This window comes from Pseudorasbora parva, chromosome 25 (assembly GCF_024679245.1).
Source record: "Pseudorasbora parva isolate DD20220531a chromosome 25, ASM2467924v1, whole genome shotgun sequence".
Classification (NCBI taxonomy): Eukaryota; Metazoa; Chordata; class Actinopteri; order Cypriniformes; family Gobionidae; genus Pseudorasbora; species Pseudorasbora parva.
The window spans coordinates 11371585-11392060 of record NC_090196.1 but is presented as its reverse complement, the minus strand read 5'-3'; the positions used below and the strand labels follow the sequence as shown (position 1 = coordinate 11392060).

The window sequence follows — 20476 nt, the reverse complement described above, 5'->3', positions numbered from 1 at the left end:
ATGGGGTTAATAGAGGAGTCCAGCAGTGACTGGGCGAGCCCGATAGTTTTGGTTCCTAAAACCGACGCCTCGGTCCGGTTCTGTGTGGACTATCGCAAGGTGAATGCTGTGTCGAAGTTCGACGCGTATACAATGCCGCGGGTTAACGAGTTGCTTGATCGGCTGGGCACGGCTCGCTTTTATTCGACATTGGACTTAACAAAGGGCTATTGGCAGATCCCCTTGTCTCCATTGTCCAAAGAAAAGACAGCTTTCACCACGCCGTTTGGATTGCACCAATTTGTCACACTTCCATTCGGTTTGTTCGGGGCTCCCGCTACCTTTCAGCGTCTCATGGACAGGATTTTACGTCCCCATGCGACATATGCCGCTGCCTACCTAGATGATATCTTGATCTACAGTAACGATTGGCAGTGGCATATGGAGCATGTCAGTGTGGTCCTGAGATCGCTGAGGGGAGCGGGGCTCACGGCCAATCCGAAGAAGTGTGCAATTGGGCGGGTGGAAGTAAGGTATCTGGGCTTCCACTTGGGCCATGGGCAGGTATGTCCCCAAATTGATAAGACTGCCGCGATTGCGACCTGTCCGCGACCCAAGACCAAAAAGGAGGTGAGGCAGTTCTTGGGGCTGGCGGGATATTATAGGCGGTTTATACCCAATTATTCGGACCAGCAGGCCTTCACCCGAGTTAAGGCTGCTCTGTGTGGCGGGCCGCTATTACACTCCCCTGACTTTTCTCTCCCTTTTTTGTTGCAGACTGACGCGTCGGACAGAGAGTTGGGCGCAGTCCTGGCCCAGGAGGTGGAGGGGGGGAGCGGCCGGTGCTGTACATTAGCCATAAGCTCTCCAAGAGAGAGGCTAAGTACAGCACCATCGAAAAAGAATGCCTTGCCATCAGGTGGGCCATTCTCACCCTCCGCTACTACCTCCTGGGGCGGGAGTTCACCCTCTGTTCGGACCACGCTCCGCTCCAATGGCTCCACCGCATGAAGGATACAAACGCGCAGATCACCCGTTAGGTATCTAGCTCTTCAGCCTTTTAAGTTCAAGGTGGTCCACAGGCCGGGTGCTCAGATGGCTGTGGCCGACTTCCTCTCCAGAAATGGGGGGGGGGGACGGCTCCCCGGTGGGGGTATGTGGCAAGGGGGGCGTGGTTCAGTGAGGTCTGCAGCGGGAGAGAGAGCCTCGGGACGAGCGGTAAGTGAGTTGGACGCAGATTGATAACACCTGTATCTTGTTTCAGTAATGGGCGTGGAGAGAGAATAAAACGCCTGGAGAAACAGAAGCAGGGAGAGAGAGAGGGACTGCTGACGCTCCACCCTGAGACCCTGAGAAACCGGAAACTGGATACGGAAAGTCAAACCTGGAAGTGAATGAGCTAAAGAGACTGAGAGATATACACACTGAAGTGTGCACATTGTTTTGAGTCATTTTCATAATAAAGAAAGCGTCAGCAGTCACGCCGACCCCCTTGTCCTCTTCCTTCCATCCACAAACTTGTTACAATGGGTATCTCAAACTGCTCTCCAGTGGTTCAGGTCTTACCTCTCTGGTAGGTCCTACAGGGTGTCATGGAAAGGTGAAGTGTCTAAGTCACATCATCTAGCTACTGGGGTTCCCCAGGGTTCAGTGCTTGGACCACTTCTCTTCTCCATCTACATGTCATCATTAGGCTCTGTCATTCAGAAACACGGCTTCTCCTATCACTTCTATGCTGATGACACTCAGCTCTACTTCTCATTTCAACCAGATGATCCTACAGTCAGTGTTCGTATTGCTGCCTGTCTGACAGACATTTCTGACTGGATGAAGGAGCATCACCTTCAACTCAATCTTGCAAAGACAGAATTACTTGTTGTCTCAACCAACTCAGCACTTCATCAAAATTTCTCCATTCAGCTTGGTTCATCAACCATAACTCCATCCAGGACAGCCAGGAATCTTGGAGTTGCGATTGATGACCATTTAAACTTCACTGACCACATTACTGCAACAGCCAGGTCCTGCAGATTTGCTTTATACAGCATTAGAAAGAATAGACCATTCCTATCAGAACAGGCTGCACAACTCCTGGTTCGAGCTCTTGTTCTCTCCGGATTGGACTATTGTAATGCTCTTCTAGCTGGCCTCCCAGCATGCACTATCAAACCCTTGCAGCTGATCCAGAATGCAGCGGCGAGAGTGGTCTTTAATGAGCCGAAGAGAGCGCATGTCACGCCTCTCTTCATCAGACTGCACTGGTTGCCAATCGCTGCTCCATCAAATTCAAGGCACTGGTTCTCGCCTACAAAGCAACCACTGGCTCTGCACCAATATACCTAAACTCGCTTGTTCAGACTTACACACCCTCCAGGAGCTTGTGTTCTGCGAGTGAGCGACGCCTCGTGATTCCATCCCAAAGAGGTATGAAATCACTCTTACGGACATTTTCCTGGACCATTCCCACCTGGTGGAATGAACTGCCGATCTCAGTTCGTGCCGCTGAGTCTGTAGCCATTTTTAGGAAACATCTTAAAGCAGCACTAGGTAACTTTTCAAACTTCATAATGTATTTTCAAGACTCTTGTGATGATACATTGACTTACAATAGGTGGAATGACATGTCTGCCATAGCTTGATGGGGTCTGTATCATTTTTAATCGTACTTTTAAACTTCGGGTTTCGGGTAGTAACCCGAGAACAAAAAGAACTACAAAATTCGACTGCTTTACGGCATATACGTCACTTCCACCAATACCCACACTTCCTTAAATTCGGACGTGCGAGCCAAACTTTGTTCATCGGATAATATAGTCATGTCCGAAGCAGCACAGACAAATAAGAAAGAAAAGGTTTTGTTGGAGGAATGCAATAAGATGAAATTAAAAAGTGATCAGATTAAAGGCAGGACGAGGATCAACATTGGACCTGCGTTTGCTCGTTGGCGTGAGCTGATGCTGTCATGCTTGTTATGGTGATTACCTACCACTCAAACATTGAATTGAATTATCATAGATTCGGTAAAACGGTAACCAATAGCCTACTATAATGACGCTGGCTTGTAAATGTGAGCATCACGATTATATGGCGTTTGAAAAAAATAAAACCCATAAAATTCTATTCATATGACATGCTGAAACATATGCCACTGACTGTACCTGGGATGAAGACATTTCACACGCAACGCCAGAAGAACACCTGCATGTGAACTCCTCCTGCAGTGTTCAGGGTAACTGTTAGTGCTGCACCAACCCGCGGGCCGCTTTTATGAAGTTATTTGGCCCGCCCGCACCACTGTATATATTTTTACACCCTGCCCCGCACCCGCGACCATTAAATAGACATACGGGGTCCGCGGGTTATGAGACGACCCGCGCATCACTAGTTGAGGGCTATCAGGGTTGTCATGACAATAAATGCACGCGTGATGGCATCCCCTGTTGTAGGATGACAGCTTATGACAGTAGTTGAGGACATAATATTTTCCCAACTGTAGGGGGACCCCGAGAGCAAAAGTTACCCAGTGCTGCTTTAAGACACATCTTTTCCAATTGCACCTGACCGATAAAGACCAATAAATACTTAACTATCCATTAAAGTTTTGTTTGTTTATCCAAAAAAAAAAAAAAGTTGGTGTACTGTGCTTAATTAACTGAGACTTCAAGTTGGATAAAGGCATCTGCTAAATGATTAAATGTATAATTGTACAATTGTACAAATGTAAATGTATAATTCAACTCCTCGCCCAGGAGATTACCATCCCTTCCACACTTTACTGAGGTTCAGCAGAGCCGCGCTGAGGAAACCATCAAAAAATTGAAGCCGTCCACCTGCAACTTGGATTCCATCCCGAATGTTCTCCTCAAGTCGTTCATTCCCATTGTCAGCCCTATCATCACAAAGTTTGTTAATCTCTCTCTCAAAACTGGTCACATCCCTCTTGCCCTTAAAGCTGCTGTCATCCATCCAATACTAAAGAAACCAACTTGCTCCTTGCTAATTATAGGCCGATTTCCAACCTCACCTTCCTGCCAAAGGTTCTAGAGAAGGAAGCCGCCTCTCAGCTCCACAATCATCTAAAAAAACAACAACCTATTTGAGATATTTCAATCAGGCTTTCGCTCAGCCCACAACACTGAAACAGCTCTTCTTAGAGTGACAAATTACTTTCTTATGACAGCTGATTCCGGATCACCATCACTGCTCATTCTCCTCGTCCTAACAGCGGCATTCGACAAACTAGACCATACATCCTCCTGAACGGCCTCCACAACATAGTTGCACTGTCGGGAGCAGTACTGCAGTGGTTTCAGGTCTACATTTCTGGCAGGACTGAGTGTGTTATATTGGAAGAATGCGAGTCCAGGCTGCTTCCTGTTACATGTGGTGTTCCGCAGGGGTCAGTTCTAGGCCCAATCTTATTCATCATCTACATGCTTCCCCTCGGTCCTGTCATCAGAAGACATGGTATGTCCTTTCATTGTTATGCTGATGACATGCAACTTTATATCAAAACTGCCCCAAGCCATTCCACAGTTCTGTCACGACTCATCGCATGTCTTGAGGAGATTAAGGCATGGTTGGGAAGTAACTTCCTCAAGCTGAGCTCCAGTAAAACTGAGGCCCTACTGGTTCGCACACCGCATCAGATCCACTACTCTCTCTTATCTCAGCTCATCTGTGATGGCTAGATCATCACTTTCTCCTCCTCAGTCACAAACCTAGTGGTCCAGATTTGACCCTCAGCTGACCTTCAATGACCATATTAAACACATCTGCAAAACCTCCTTCCACCAAACCATCTCTAAACTCCATCCCCTTCTAACCTTTCCAGATGCAGAAAAACTTGAGCATGCCTTTGTCTCCAACAGGCTCTTGGGATTTCTGGCAGAAATATCCAGATGCTTCAGTACATCCAGAACAATGCTGCCAGAGTCCTTATGAGAGTCCATAAATATCATCACATAACTCCCATCCTACACTTAGGCACTGGCTTCCTGTTTCATCTCGAATCGACTACAAAATCCTACATATCTACACTCATCAGTCTGAAATCCTCCACCTGCACCCTCATATCATCAGGCCACCTGCTTCTTCAAGTCCCCACCCCCCGAGCTTTCTGCTCGGCTGCACCGCGGCTTTGGAACCACCTCCCCAGTAAGCTGAGAGCAGTACTGAGCCTGGACCAGTTTAAAACAGAACTAAATACTTTGAGATTCTTCGGAATGAAAAGTGCATTATAAATAAAATGTTATTATTATTATTATATACTTACTGGTCACACTACGATGACGTTATAGGCTGTCACCGGTCTTGACGTGATTGACGTGATTTGATAGTGATTCAGACACTGGAGGCGGTCCTTATAATGCATTCTTCGCATAGTACGAGTTCCCCATTGAAAGGGAACCCTTAACGTTCATGGAACCTTTCTATTGCATAAAAGTTTCTTGGAGTTTCTCCATAAAAGTGGAAACAGGTTCTTTAGATTTTTAGTATGTTTGAAGTCTTAGCATTCATAACACATTACAGAGAAATACCTGAATGGCTTACTATTTCTGCCATTGATTGCATCTTCATCCCATAAGCCACAGATTCTACAAATACTGTTGGTAGATAGTGGAAATATGCACTGATCCCAGATGTCCTGCTTTGTCAGGGTATCTCTTGTGCAGCCCATCCAGGGTCTCCCTGCCCAGCTTAATTAAAGTTTACATAAAAACATTTTCTTCCAGTCTGTTTTATGTACTGTTAATTTAAAAATGTATTTTGTTTTTCCCATCTTAAATGTAACATCTTGTAAATAGTTGTAAAAAGTACTGTAAAATGTATAGAACAATTTATTTATTAACAGTTTCATTTACAAATTAATTGATATGACAAAAATAAATGTACAGAATAATTTATTTAATTTACAAATAATAACTTGAATAACAAATATGTATAAAACAATTTATTCTTGATTTCCTTTTAAAATTTTAACTTGCATTACAAAAATAAACAAAGCACAGAAATTCCTTTCATTTTTAAATTATAACTTGCATAACAAAAATAATGTGTAGAACGATAATGTTTCATTTACAAATTGTAATTTACAAAGCCAAAATTTTATTTCTCTACCAATCCCTCAAGAAGAGAAAACAATCTGTCCATTCTCTCTCGCTCTCCTCTGTCTCTCACTGAAACTTCATGTCCTCCCTAAGTATCTCGATTATCTCATCGTCTCTGTCTCGTTTCCTCTTGGCTGGTGCGAGCTCCACCTCATCCTGGTCATCCACTACTGAATTTGGCCCTGGTGTGTCCTCAGGGATGGAGGCAATGATGACGGGGATTGTTAGAATGCCTGTCCCAACACCTCATCCTTGAGGACAAACCATGGCCAAGTTTCCCACTCCTTCACCTGTCCCAGAACACTTGCAATCCTAAGGCAGAGAAAATAAACATTCCTGTTAACAATAACAAACAGCACAATACATTTCAGCAAAAATGTGTCTATTAATGTGCATAATTATATATATATATATATTTTAACCTCCAAGGCAGGGGTGCAATATTAAAACGATTACAAATATGATGCAGTAGTACATACATACAAAATACTTCAGAAATTATATTTTCTAGATACTCAAATCTGGTTAAAACATTTGTAGCTACAGCTTGCATGAGAGACTGTTGCCTTATCTACTAGATAAGGGGGGCTATAATACACGAGAACCCAGTGGAAATACTACGAATGGGTCATTACCTCCAATCCACACTGGGCGAGTTTTTCGGCCAAGTAAATACATACTAATTTGCTGCCCTCATTTTAATAAAGCTGTCTGCTAATGTTACTTGTTCCATAAAACAAAACAAAATATTATGTCAGATCACAGAAGGAATGAAGCCACACAGTGGCAATGCAGGGGTCAAGTTCACGTTAAGAATTAAAGACCCCTTTAACTTGTAAATTAAAACAAAATACATACATTTATATTTGTATTCCTCGGCCTTGGGATGGGCTAGGCTGTGAAGGATACTTTCTATCCTTAGCGTCACGGGGAGAACGATGGTAGGTGAGGTTGCCAGGTCTCCGCAACAAAACTAGCTCAAAACTCTCAATGCAATTTTCTCCATCGAACAGCTGAATTCTTCACTGTATTTGTGCATTTGGGGATGTTGGAGCGTCGATATCATACTTACGGGGTGGAAATCAACCCGAGGAAGTAATTTTTACCCATGGCAACCACTTAAAAGTAGCCCAATTCAGTGGGGAATTCAGACGGCAGGCCACATTTGAAGGCTCCTTCGAGTTGGGATAGCCTCCTTCACAAAGCGGTGATGCAATTGTTCTTCAAATGCGACATTCGAAGGATGCAGCCCCTGAATTGGGACACAGCCATAGAAGAGGATGAATGATGTGTGGGTGCTGGTTGTCAAGTGAGAGTGGTGGAGATGTTTGAAAAGTTTTAGATTTTTCCTATAAAATAATTTTTATTCTGAATTTTCACAATAAAGAGTTTGCTCATTCTGTTGAGTTATTGTTTAGTATTTAGATCACAGAGGTTATTTGTGCCTATTTACACAACATTCGTGTTTTTACCACCACCATGTCCCTTTAGAGGCTCTATGTGCTTCAGAAAGGAATACCTGTCACTAGTTCCATCTAATCAATGACTTTAACCTCAAATATTCAAATAAGAATGTTTTTGTCAGATGGGGTTGTGTTGGGTGAAAATAGTGTGGCTGTAAATTAAAAGAATCTCACAGATGAGACTCTTACAGATGAATAGACCTCAGTGGCTCATGCCTGAACTAGTAGAGCTTTATTACAGCCTTTAAAGGGATAGTTCCCACAAAAATGAAAATGTGATGTTTACCTGCTTACCCCCAGGGCACCCAAGAAGTATGTGTGTTTGTTTCTTCAGTAGTACACAAATGAAGATTTGTGAAAATTGATCTCCAACCATTGCTCGTATAATGCATGTCAATGGTGTGTATTTCACTATGACAGTAAAGGCTGTTTATGCAATTTGGCTTTTTCTAAAGCAAGGTAGGTTTGTGCAATATGGAATTTTGAGGTTTGTTGAAATAAATCCAGTTTCATAAACAGGCCTGTACAGGAACTGCTGCAGAGAACAATCAACATATTACATATCTTAACAACAACCAATTTTCTCACAGACATGTAAAAATGTAAAAAAAAATGTACATGTACAAAATGTAAAAAAAAAAAAAAAAAAAAAAGTGAACTATCCTTTTAAGGATGCCTGCTAATCCCCAAAAGGTTACTCCATCTGTTCTTTGACAATGAGTTCTTCATTCCAAAAAAAAAAAAAAAAGTTAAGGAGGTGCCATAGAGTATAAATTCCCTATGCTGATACCAACAATTGCCTTTCCCATAGGTTCATTCCTCTTACAGGTAACTTTTCCTGACATGCTCCATCAATCATTGCTGTAGGGATACGTGTCTCTTGTTTTTTCTCATGCACTGTAATTTATTTACAGGCTAAGAAGAGTAAAGATGGCTTGCAAACGAGCAATTCCAGTTGGGGAAGGTGAGTAAAAGTTTATGATTTGTTTTTGACCAATAAAATGTAATAAACATATTTTTTATTTACAAGCTTTAATGCTGTGGTGTTTTAGACAAGTCTGTGAAAAAACATAATATAGTAAGTATTGCATTTGTAATTCTACAGAAATGACGGAGGAAGTGCTTGAAAAAGTGACAGCCAAAAATGATCTCAGCTTCTTCCAGGAGCTTCTTCCGTCAGCTGAGCGTACAGCTTTGCTCTTCCATCTCTCTTATCTCTGCTCAACTAAGTTCCATAATTTGCAAAGGGCTGTCAGAGAGTGTGCTCTTGAAACCCAGTCTCTTTTTGCCTCCTCTGAGGCTCTTCTGCAGAAGGTAAAGTCAACGTACTTCTGATCTTTTTCTTATTGAATCAAACTACAAAATGTTTAAAGCTTTTAAAATAATGTAATAGCAGGTCCATAACCATGTTTTGAACATTGGGGGGATTTTTTTTTTGTTGTTGTTGTATTTTTATAAACATAAAGAAACAGACCAGTGAACACAATTCTAGGTCTAATTCTAGTTGGGGGAAAATCCTTTTGAGATTATTTGCACACAGTATTTGCATTCATTTGTGTCAAATATATTATTAGCCCCAAGATTATGTGCATTAGTGAATAAATGCATAGATCTGCTATATATATTTACAATCTCTAGTGGTCTGATTAAAATCTAAGATTTTCATCAATGATTGTATATTAAGAGCAGGAACTCATTTGTGTGCATTTTGTTCGTGATTTCACCAGAAAAAAATTGTCTCTCTCTGCAACGGCATACTTTGATTTGATTGGCCATCTAAATCATTGTGACATTGACGAGCGCCGTAAGACCTGAGGCAAACCAGACTACAATGTAACTTTTAAATGTAACTCAATGTCTATGGTGGTTATGGCCCTGGCTAATATTATTAACAGTTGGACATCGAGGATAGATTTGTATATCATTTGAAATCAGGTACAAAACAGTCATTTTAAGGAGAAGCACTGAAATGCATTGAAATATATTTCAATATAATCAATTACTTAATTAGCCTTTCAGTCGGTCACGTTCGACGTTCGTCAGAACTGAACTGACGAATTGGGATCTGACTTTAGAGACCAATCCTACTTTGAGTGTGTAAAAACGAACCAATGAAATTTGGCATGCGATCCACGCATTCCATGCTCCGCCCCGAAGCGCGGGTATAAATAGGAAGTGGAATGGTAGATCAGCGCTTTTTCTGCTGAGGAGCCGACTAGTGACTCGGACTCCTAGCGGAAGCACAGCACCTAGCGACGGGACGTACGTCTCCGTTCCCTCCTTCAGGGAACGAGGGTTACATACGTAACCGAGACGTTCCCTTTCAGTCGGTCACTTTCGACGTACGTCAGAACTGAACCGACGAATTGGGATCCCTAATGAAAACGCCAAGATGCTGGCCCTTCCAGCGTCCTGCTTGAGCACACTGTACCGTCTAGTATGGTACGGAACCCAGGGCTCCAAGCAGGGAGGACAGTCACTGCTGTTTCTGCAAGATCCACTCAGAATGACTATTGGATAACGCTGGGAAAACGTGCCTGTCTCGGGAGATGGAACGCTGCGGGACCACGGCCCCTTGAGGGCATGGTGGTAGAGTACACATAAGGACTAACCTGGCAGGGTAGTGCAACATATGGCAGTCTCTGGGGGGGAAAGAACATGCCCAGAGACGACAGAGCGGGCTCTGTCCAGGGAAAGACACGGGGCTAGCCCGAAGAGTAGGTGGTATAAATAGGGTATAAATAGGAAGTGGAATGGTAGGTCAGTGCTTTCTACTTCGGAGCCGAACAGTTGTATTGCTGTTTCTACGGAGAGTGTGAATTTCGAGTCTCGTGAGAGAAAACTGCCAGTGCGGATGATACGGCGCATCAGCGAGTGATCGACGAAAGTGAAACTAAAAGAGCTTGTTGGTTCAGTGGGCGGTTTCCCATTCAAACAAAAAGAGCTGTTGGTTTGCTGGGCGTTGTACATACACGGTTTGACCCTGCGTCTTTTTCAAGATGTCATTCAACCGTGCATTCCTGGAATGCAATTGTTTCCTGTCCTTGTTGACGGCCACGATCACTCTCGCATGTAGACGTGTGAGATTGCGATCGTGGGTGATTCATGTTCTCTCAGGAGAACGTGGTCACGTCGGCGCGTTGTTTGTCTCACCCTTCTCGTAAAGGCTTGAGTGTTCAGCGCGCCGTGTGCCGTCGAGCGGCCGGCTGACAGTGGTGGTTGTCACAGCAACCGGCACGCGTCAGTCGGTGCTCTAGATGCGCGGTCGAGACTATGGAACCTCAAAGGGGGTGGAGTCCCTTCGCCTGTCCCCTGATCTAGTTCATTTTGTGGTGCTACTGGAAGAGGGCTACTTTGGCTGATAAGCGCTGGTGGCCTGAGGATCACAGTGGGAATTTCCCGCCGGGTACCCTCGGGCCCCCACTCCTCTATCGCATCAAAAGCATGCTGAGACTCTGTTCGTGGGTGGTTCGGGTTCTCTCATGAGAACATGACCACGTCAGTGCATTGTTCGCCTTGCCTTCTTCATAGAGGCTTGAGCGTTCAGTGCTCTGTGTGCCGTTCTGACGGCCATGTTTACTGTCTCACACGCCTGCTGGTAGTTAAAGATGGAACTGCTGATCCTAAAAAAGAAAAAGAAAAGGTCTTAGCGTTTCATTTTGAGCTCTGGCAAAGGACAGATGTCAATTGCTGCATCGGAGAGAGGGAAATATGGAACACCAAAAGGGCCATAATTCAAAAAAAAAAAAAAAAAGTATAATTGTTTCCCTCTCTCACTGCCTTCTGTCCTGCATGCACAGGGGTAGTCCCAACCCAGGGGTTGTGCAGGAACTCCCTGGGTCAGGCGATGTCCACACTAGTAGTCCAGGAACAGAGCTAACCTGGCAGATATGCGTGAGGAAAAAAGCCTGTCTATCGGGTTGGCCTCCTCGGCGACGCCACCAAGAACTTTGCCCAGCAGTTCTCTGTGGCCCAGAAGCAGACGGAGGCGTGGCACCAAGGTGCCGACAACCAGCTGCTGCCTTCACCCGGTCGTCGGTCGCAGCGCCTCTGCCAGCTTGTCACAGAGGGCCCCCCCCGCGTCCAACCTGTTCAGGGTCCCGCTAACCGGCAGGCAAGTGCAAGGGGACGCGGCCCCTTAGATGGGCCGGCTAGGGAGAACAGGAGCTGCTCGGGGGGAGATGATGTTCGCATCCCCAACCAACTGACTGGTTAACGGTTCTGCCACTGGCTCTCCGGAGTCCAGCGGTACCCACATTTTCAAGAGCAGTTTCCTCTCTCTCTGGGCCCCAAGAGGGCCAGGTTCGTAGTGTGCGACTCCCCCGGGCCTTGCCGCTTCCTCCCTCCCCTCCCTCCCCTCCCCTCAGAGCACTTCAGAGCCCTCTCTTTGAGCCTTTGGTGTTGTGTGAGCCTAAGATATTGTCAATGAAGACAGTGCTCCTTACCGCATTGGCCTCTATCAAGAGGGTAGGGGACCTGCATGCACTTTCGGTCAACGGATCGTGCCTAGAGTTCGGGCCCGGTAACTCTCTAAGTGTCGGCTTGCAAATGCCACTCCCGCCATCTGGGCCGGATACGTGCGTCTATTGTCTCCAGTTGTGTTTCCCGGGAAACCGGCTTACCCTGTCGAGCTCTTCCGTCACCCCATCGGTGTCAGATGTTGCGGACTGTCTGATGCCAGGCCTGCACCCGTATGCTTGTGAAACGTGGTTGTAGGCTGGGTTCCATATGTAGCGGTTCCTTCACTGCAACCCCATATGTGTATTCCTCCACGGTACCAGCTACCCTTCGGGCTAGCCCCGTGTTTTTCCCTGGACAGAGCCCGCTCTGTCGTCTCTGGGCATGTTCTTTCCCCCCCAGAGACTGCCATATGTTGCACTACCCTGCCAGGTTAGTCCTTATGTGTACTCTACCACCATGCCCTCAAGGGGCCGTGGTCCCGCAGTGTTCCATCTCCCGAGACAGGCACGTTTTCCCAGCGTTATCCAATAGTCAGTGGGTCTTGCAGAAACAGCAGTGACTGTCCTCCCTGCTTGGAGCCCTGGGTTCCGTACCATACTAGACGGTACAGTGTGCTCAGGGCCCGCATCTTGGCGTTTTCATTAGGGATCCCAATTCGTCGGTTCAGTTCTGACGTACGTCGAACGTGACCGACTGAAAGGGAACGTCTCGGTTACGTATGTAACCCTCGTTCCCTGAAGGAGGGAACGGAGACATACGTCCCGTCGCTAGGCGCTGTGCTTCCGCTAGGAGTGCGAGTCACTAGTCGGCTCCTCAGCAGAAAAAGCGCTGATCTACCATTCCACTTCCTATTTATACCCGCGCTTCGGGGCGGAGCGTGGAATGCGTGGATTGCATAACAAATTTCATTAGCTCGTTATTACACACTCGAAGTAGGATTGGTCTCTAAAGTCAGATCCCAATTCGTCGGTTCAGTTCTGACATACGTCTCCGTTCCCTCCTTCAGGGAACGAGGGTTACATACGTAACCAAGATGTTTCATTTCATGCACCATATGAAAAACATTTTCATTTCAAGGCCTTTGTGGGTTTTATAGATTTTTATACTTCTAGGTTAAGTGAAAAAGATATACAGTGGCAAAAAAAAAAGAATGTGAACCGCTTGTAGAGTCTGTGAAAATGTTACAATTATTTACATTTTCACAGACTCTACAAGCGGTTCACATTCTTTTTTTTTTGCCAAGAACAACCATCACACACACACACACACACACACACACACACACACACACACACACACACACACACAAAAACACACACACACACACAAAAAAAAAAACTTTGGATCCTCGTGGAAACAGCACGAGGATCCAAAGTTTTTTTTTTTTTTTGTGTGTGTGTGTTTTTTTGTGTGTGTGTGTGTGTGTGTGTGTGTGTGTGTGTGTGTGTGTGTGTGTGTGTGTGTGTGTGTGTGTGTGTGTGTGTGTGTGTGTGTGTGTGTGTGTGTGTGTGTGTGTGTGTGTGTGTGTGTGATGGTTGTTCTTGAGTCCATTGATTGTCCTAAGCAGTTAAACAGTCCAATGTTCTTCAGAAAAATCCTCCAGATCCTGCACATTCTTCAGTTTTCATCTTTTGAGGTGGAATTTTGAGGACAATTTGACTCACAACTATAAAAAAAAGGTTTAAACCTTCACTGATGCTCCAGAAGGAAACACGATGCATTAAGAGCCGGGGGTTAAAACTTTTGAACAGGATGAAGATGTCCAAATATTTCTTATTTTATTTAATTTTTTATTTAGTACTGCCCTTCAGAAGAAACAGAAGATACTAACTTATTTCCCAGAACACAAATTGAGTACAATTTTACGGAAGCTTATTGCATTCACTTGAGAAAAAAAAATCTACTCTGTTTTTCTGAATTAATGACTTAATTATCTCAGAATTATGAGATAATTTTTCATGAATACATTTTTTTTGCTCTGTTTTTCTGAATTAATGACTTAATTATCTCAGAATTATGAGATCATTTTTCATGAATATTTTTTTTTTGCTCTGTTTTTCTGAATTAATGACTTAATTTTTTCTTGAAAAAAAAATATTTTGTTCTGTTTTTCTGAATGAATGAGATCCCTCAAAATCCAGCCAAGAGCTCTATTTTAGCTGGATTGGATGGAAGTAAACATGTCCCGCCTTTCAAATTTAATCCGGATTTATTTTACCTTTGGTTTGAGACATTGTCTTTAAGTAATATAAATGGTATTGTTTTTAGTGCGTCAAATTTGTGCAGACAGCTCCAGAAATAGCCTGTTTCTCCATATCAGATATGGTATGCTTTGCGAGCCCGATCTCATGAAAATGCATATAAATAGTAGTATAAATAAGTGCGCAATCTTGTGGAATGTATACGCTAAAATTAGTTTTGGTGTGCATATGGTACACAGTTTTTCACGTGCTTATGATACGCACTTTATGGCTTATTATACGTACGTACCCCCCACCCCACCATCCCCAACCTACCCAAGAGCATGTCATATGCACGCCATAAAGTGCGTGTCATATGCACGCGAAAGACTGCATAGCACTTGCATTATCTCAGTATACATTCCACACAATATACATTCCAGACGATATGCATTAGACACGATTTCACACTCGTACTATTGATACGCATAACAATACAATTTTTATTACTTAAAGGGTTACTTCAGCGATTAGCATATGGCTTTGTATCAGTAGAAACCCTGGAGAATATTCAAATTATTGTGCTTTCCCCCCTCATATCTCCCTGAGACGAGAGATTTATGCATTTTATTTCTGGAAAAATTCCTCCTATGATGCAAAATGACGATTTTTGCATCATAGGAGGAATGTTTGCCCAAAGGCTAAAGACTACAGCCAGCAGAGGGAGCTATTTCCGCATGTTTTGAATCTGCGCATGGGGGATGGGAGATTACACTCAGCTTGCAGGAAGAGCTCAGCTCAGCTCAGCTACAGGCACTCATTTAAACGGAGCTATGGTGAGCAATGTAAGTCTTTTAACATCTCAAATTCATTTCTATGAAAGTTAAGCTTGCAAAGGCATGAACTGAAACGCGCCAGACTGAACTCCTGTGTGAATGTATGCCGCGAGTGTAGTCGCGATTACCTCAGCTCTCATCACTCGTGCAGTTAGTGCTCAGGGCTGTGACACTCGCGCGGCGACTCACTCATTATATTGAACAGACACGTTCAGTTTTTAATTGTAGTGTCTTCTAACTCAGTCACAGTAATGAAGTTGGTGGTGTTGGTAATGGCCTCACAGGGCAGCGAAGCATTCTGGGAATTGTAGTCTTTCATCCCCATGGGACAAAAATACATTTTCTGTCTTTTCTCAGTCTAGAAGACACCAAATTCAAAAATAATTTCACATTTCTACTGCATTGATGACCCAGTTTAAATACAGATTCATCTTCCCAGCGCTGAAGTACCCCTTTAAAGACAACGTCTCAAACCCAAAGTAAAATAAATCCGGATTAAATCTGAAAGGCAGGACATGTTTACTTTCCATGCAATCCAGCTAAAATAAGAGCTCTTGGCTGGATTTTGAGGGATCTCATTAATTCAGAAAAACAGAACTTTTTTTTTTTTCAAGAAAAAATTAAGTCATTAATTCAGAAAAACAGAGCAAAAAAAATATTCATGAAAAATTATCTCATAATTCTGAGATAATTAAGTCATAATTCAGAAAAACAGAACGAAATATTTTTTCAAGAAAAAATTAAGTCATTAATTCAGAAAAACAGAGCAAAAAAATTATTCATGAAAAATTATCTCATAATTCTGAGATAATTAAGTCATTAATTCAGAAAAAGAGAGTAGATTTTTTTTTTCTCAAGTGAATGCAATAAGCTTCCGTACTATTTACCTTGATCTTCAAATTCAAAAAGTTTTCACCCCATAAACAACCATCACAAGACAAAAAAAAACAAAAACAAAAAACAGCCATGGATCATCCGGGTGATACACAGTTTTAAAAATCAATGGTTGATAAACTTTTGAACGAGCTCATTTTAATAAATTCAGCAATTGTTTTGTCTTGTGGACTAAATTTACAAATAAAAATAAATAAAAAGTCAGTTATCTTATTCAGGACATTAAATAAAAAATAACATTCATTTTGCATGATCCCTCTTATTTAGTTAGATTAGATTCTACAAGCGGTCCACATATTTTTTCTCGTCACTGTAATTTGAACATTTTACATAATTTCTCAAATTTTCACAAGGAGAGTGAAACAGCCAATATCTTAGAAATATATGCATGCTAAAATAAGCAACTAGTTAATAGCCAGAATTAAACCCTATAATAAAGTGTTACCATTATTTTTATTCAACTGTTAGAATTTCTGGTAAATTAAAGTTTTAATATATGTTTGATTTATGTTTGACATGACTGTACAAATTATTGTTGCATCTGATGCAGTTGATGTAATATACAGTACAGTATACATATCTCATTAAATGCTAAAAATCTTTGGTTGTGTTGATAAATTAATATTTTGTAATGGATGGATATTTTGGATGGATTCCCCAACCACCTGCATATTTTGGCTTCAAATTAGAGAAATTCATGAAAAGGTGACAATTTTGGCACCCTGTGTTCCACAATAAACATGGAACTTAATTACCAAATGTTAATCATTTAAGTTGGCTCAAAAATCTAAGGGGGCAAATGCAAGGACATAACATGTACAATTTCTTTTCTATTAATGTGTTTTAGTGTGCGGACACAAGTAACCAAATGGTTTCCTCAATGTTCCCTCTACTGAAACTCGCTGTTGAAAATAATGAAAACATTCAGGCTACAATGTCTTTGGAAAAAGCAAGAGAATGGATCACAGAAATTGTTAACAGCGTGACAGAGATGGTAGACAGGTAAAATAAAAATAAAAAAGTTTCTATGTGTTACAAGCCAGAAGCATTATAATATTACAAACTCAAACAGAACTATTTTTACTGACTAAACTGATGGTTTATCTGAAATCTGTCATCTTCAGATATGAGAAACACAACCGCAGTGTGGCCTCCTGCACCAGTGATGTGATTCTTGAAAAGGCTGAGACAGAAAAAAAAATTTCACAGACTACTAAGGAGATAGAGGCTCTAGAGACTGTGGTGAGAGATCTTCAGATGGAACTGAGGAAAACCTTAGAGGAAATAGGACAAATTGAGGCAAAGATAAGCCAGTGTCAAACCATATGTGCTCGTAGAAGGCTTGGTTTTAGTTTCCTGGCTGCCATTGTACCATTTGTTGGAAGTATTCTTAAATCCATTTTTGAAGCTAAACCTAAAAATAACCCGGCTGTCGCCAATGAAAAAGCTCAGCTTGTTGCTCAGAAGTCAAACCTGAAAACCCGGGAGAACAATATCCAAGTCAGGCTGACTGATGTTCAGCTGAAGTTGGCAAACATGAAGGCGCAAAAGGGTGAGATTCTTTCAAGATCTCTGTTTGCCAATAATCAAGAGTCTCAAATTAATCACTCATAATTAAAGGGTTAGTTCACCCAAAAATGAAAATTCTATCAATAAATATGTAAATTTAATTCGTTCGACACCCGTAAGACAAATTAAGATATTTTTGTTGAAATCCGATGGCTCAGAAAGTCCTTCATTGACACCAATGTAATTTCCTTTCTCAAGACCCATAAAAGGCACAAAAGATGTCGTTACAAACATTAGCCCATCTCACTACAGTGGTTCTACAACAATTTTATGAAGCAACGAGAATTCATCTGAATCATCTGAATCATGAATCAATGTTGATTCATAACTGTTCGAAACTTTGTTTTGAAAATGGCCCATACAGTATATGCCATTATTTAGTTTTTTTGCACACAAAAACTATTATCGTTGCTTCATATCATTATTGTGAAGCCACTGTAGTGAGATGGGCTTTGTAATGATGTCTTTAGTGCCTTTTATGAGTCTTGAGAGAGGAAATCACATTGGTGTCAATGGAGGCCTTTCTAAGCAATCGGATTTAACAAAAATATCTTAATTTGTGTTCCGAAGATGAACGGAAGTCTGACGGGTGTCGAACAACATTAGGGTAACTAATTAATAACTGAATTTTTCGGTGAAAAACCCTTTAATGTCTGCTTCATATTGTTTCTCAAGGTTCAATACCTGACAGTGTCCATCTGAGTGATGTCCAAAAGAGCCTTTATGAAATCCAACAAACTCTGCTTAAGCATAATTTGTTCTGGAAATCAGTGCTAGTATTTGTGGAATCCCTCAAATCCGAGGCCTTTGCTGAGGAACACTTCATTGGGGAGATTGAACTGAAGGAGATTGTTCTGAAGCATTTTGATGTAGCACAAGAGGTAACTTACACACTGAGTTCAGTTGCAGGTTTGTAACAGTTCATTTCATTACATTTTCTGTGCTGTGATTCATTTTGTACCTCGGATCTTTCAGAATTGGAAGGCCTTTGGTGAATCCTGTCTGACGGCAAAGAGGGCCTTTAGCTTGCAGAATAAGGATGCGTATAAGTTCCTGAATTTCATCCCATCTTATCTTACACCAGAGGAATGGAAAAGGCAGTATGACACTGTCCAGACAAACCTGACCAAAATGGATACCGCCATCTGTGGACATTAGCCAATGATGGCTGCCATTACAGTACATAGACGTAGAACTTAAACATTTATAATGTTTTAGAACAAAGCTACGTTCAGACTATCGCTGGCTAGTATTGTGGTCGCTGGTGGCTGTTCCCACTAGTTTCCTCGTAATGTTTATGTAACATTCCATGTGTGTTTTGTATCATTTTGTGGTTTGTTTTCTCTTTCTCTTTCTCTCTTCTTTCTGTTTTATCAGTTATTCTTGGAACCATCGGACAAAGATGGCTGTTCATCATAGAGTCACCACGCTATACATAAGGAGGACGTTCAACGCAATGAGTGATGAGTGATGTTCGACCAATCCGATGAAGTGCCGGCATGTTAAAAGGCCCCGGTTCTCATGAATGGGCGGAGAGGCTAGATCAGAGCGAGCTCTCACTCATTTCCCATGCTTTTTGTCGGCCTTTAAAGAACCATAATTTCCTTTAAGATGCTTGATTACTTGTTCCGAGTTGACATCCTTTTTGGATTTGTTGTTTTTTATGTATTATTCTTATTCTAGTCCTTTCTGAGAGAAGACGTGCATAGTTTGTTTGCATATAGGACATGTTAATGTTTAGCAGACTGATCTCATGAAATGGCGTATGTATGACACGCCAATTCGTATGCCATTTTGGCGTGCTATCAAGACGCATAATCGCTTTTTAGCGTGTTTATCAACGATGTTACATTCTATACCCCTACACTGTCCCTACCCCTAAACCTACCCATCACACACACACTGCCCCAAAACCTACCAATCGCAAGAAACATTCTGCATTTTTACATTTTCAAAACAATATAATTTAGTATGTTTATAAATCCATTTACACACACTTATTCAGACACATTTTAACGCATAACTCAAACTCTTCCCTAAACCTACCCATTTGTGTATTATACGACTGCAGGCACAATTTATTCAGAAAATATTCCAAGTTTTCCAAGGTCAAACGATTAATTTGCATGAAGAAAATCCCCAAAAGCGATCAGAACGTCGAGTCCATCCGCCAAAGATTAATAATACATTACAAATATTGCCGCCGGAAGAAACGTCACGTCAGATTTGACAGCATTGGCTCTCGTGTGTCTCGTGACCAATTGCGTCATTAGGTCAGCTTTGATTGTAAAATGCCATTTGCTCTCGTGTGTCTCGTGACCGATCGCATCATACTAAACTTGTCGTGTGTATCATTTGAAACAGAAATATTAAGGAGTGCGTGTGTGTTCTGTTCACGGGGCGCGATCATAATTTCAACGACTAAAACATTAAGATCAACTCTGTTCTTCACGTGAAGATATCGTATGACTTCAGAAGACTTGGAATGCAACATGAGTTAATACTTTTATACTGTTTTTTGGTCCGTTTTTGCAATAAATATATGTGACTGTACATTTATTTGCCTGTTACGTGTTTTATATTGTTGAGATGGGGTAAGTTTAGGGTAGGAATGGAGTTAGTTGCTCCAAAATATAAAATTAAGCTATAAATATGAATTCTGTGAGATCAGGTTGGCAGAATCACACGGCGTAGACATACACGCGAGATGATGGTTCGTTTAGGCGTAGACATACAAGCAGAATCACACGGCGTAGACATACACGCGAGATGATGGTTCGTTTAGGCGTAGACATACACGCGGAATCACACGGCGTAGAAATACACGCGGATAGCTCAAAATGCGTACAGAAAACACACCACTTGGCTTTAGAAAGTGGCGTGTATGTTTACGCAAAGTCATGATATAATGTTGTGTTTAGAGACAAGCGCAGTGTTTCTACTCGGCCAGGTATTGAGTGCTTTGATTAATTTCAGTTATTGAT

The 20476-nt window shown here is 42.2% G+C and overlaps 1 protein-coding gene across 1 annotated transcript; it reads left to right on the top strand.

Moving 5' to 3' along the window:
• On the top strand, positions 1-20179 carry LOC137065012 (uncharacterized). The gene is made up of 9 exons (XM_067436583.1): positions 1-543; positions 4851-5150; positions 8364-8380; positions 8467-8516; positions 8658-8866; positions 16771-16925; positions 17048-17475; positions 18168-18373; positions 18468-20179. Exons 1-9 carry the CDS (start codon positions 1-3, stop codon positions 18648-18650), a joined length of 2091 nt encoding a protein of 696 aa, XP_067292684.1. The 3' UTR covers positions 18651-20179.
• The last annotated feature ends 297 nt before the right edge of the window (positions 20180-20476 follow it).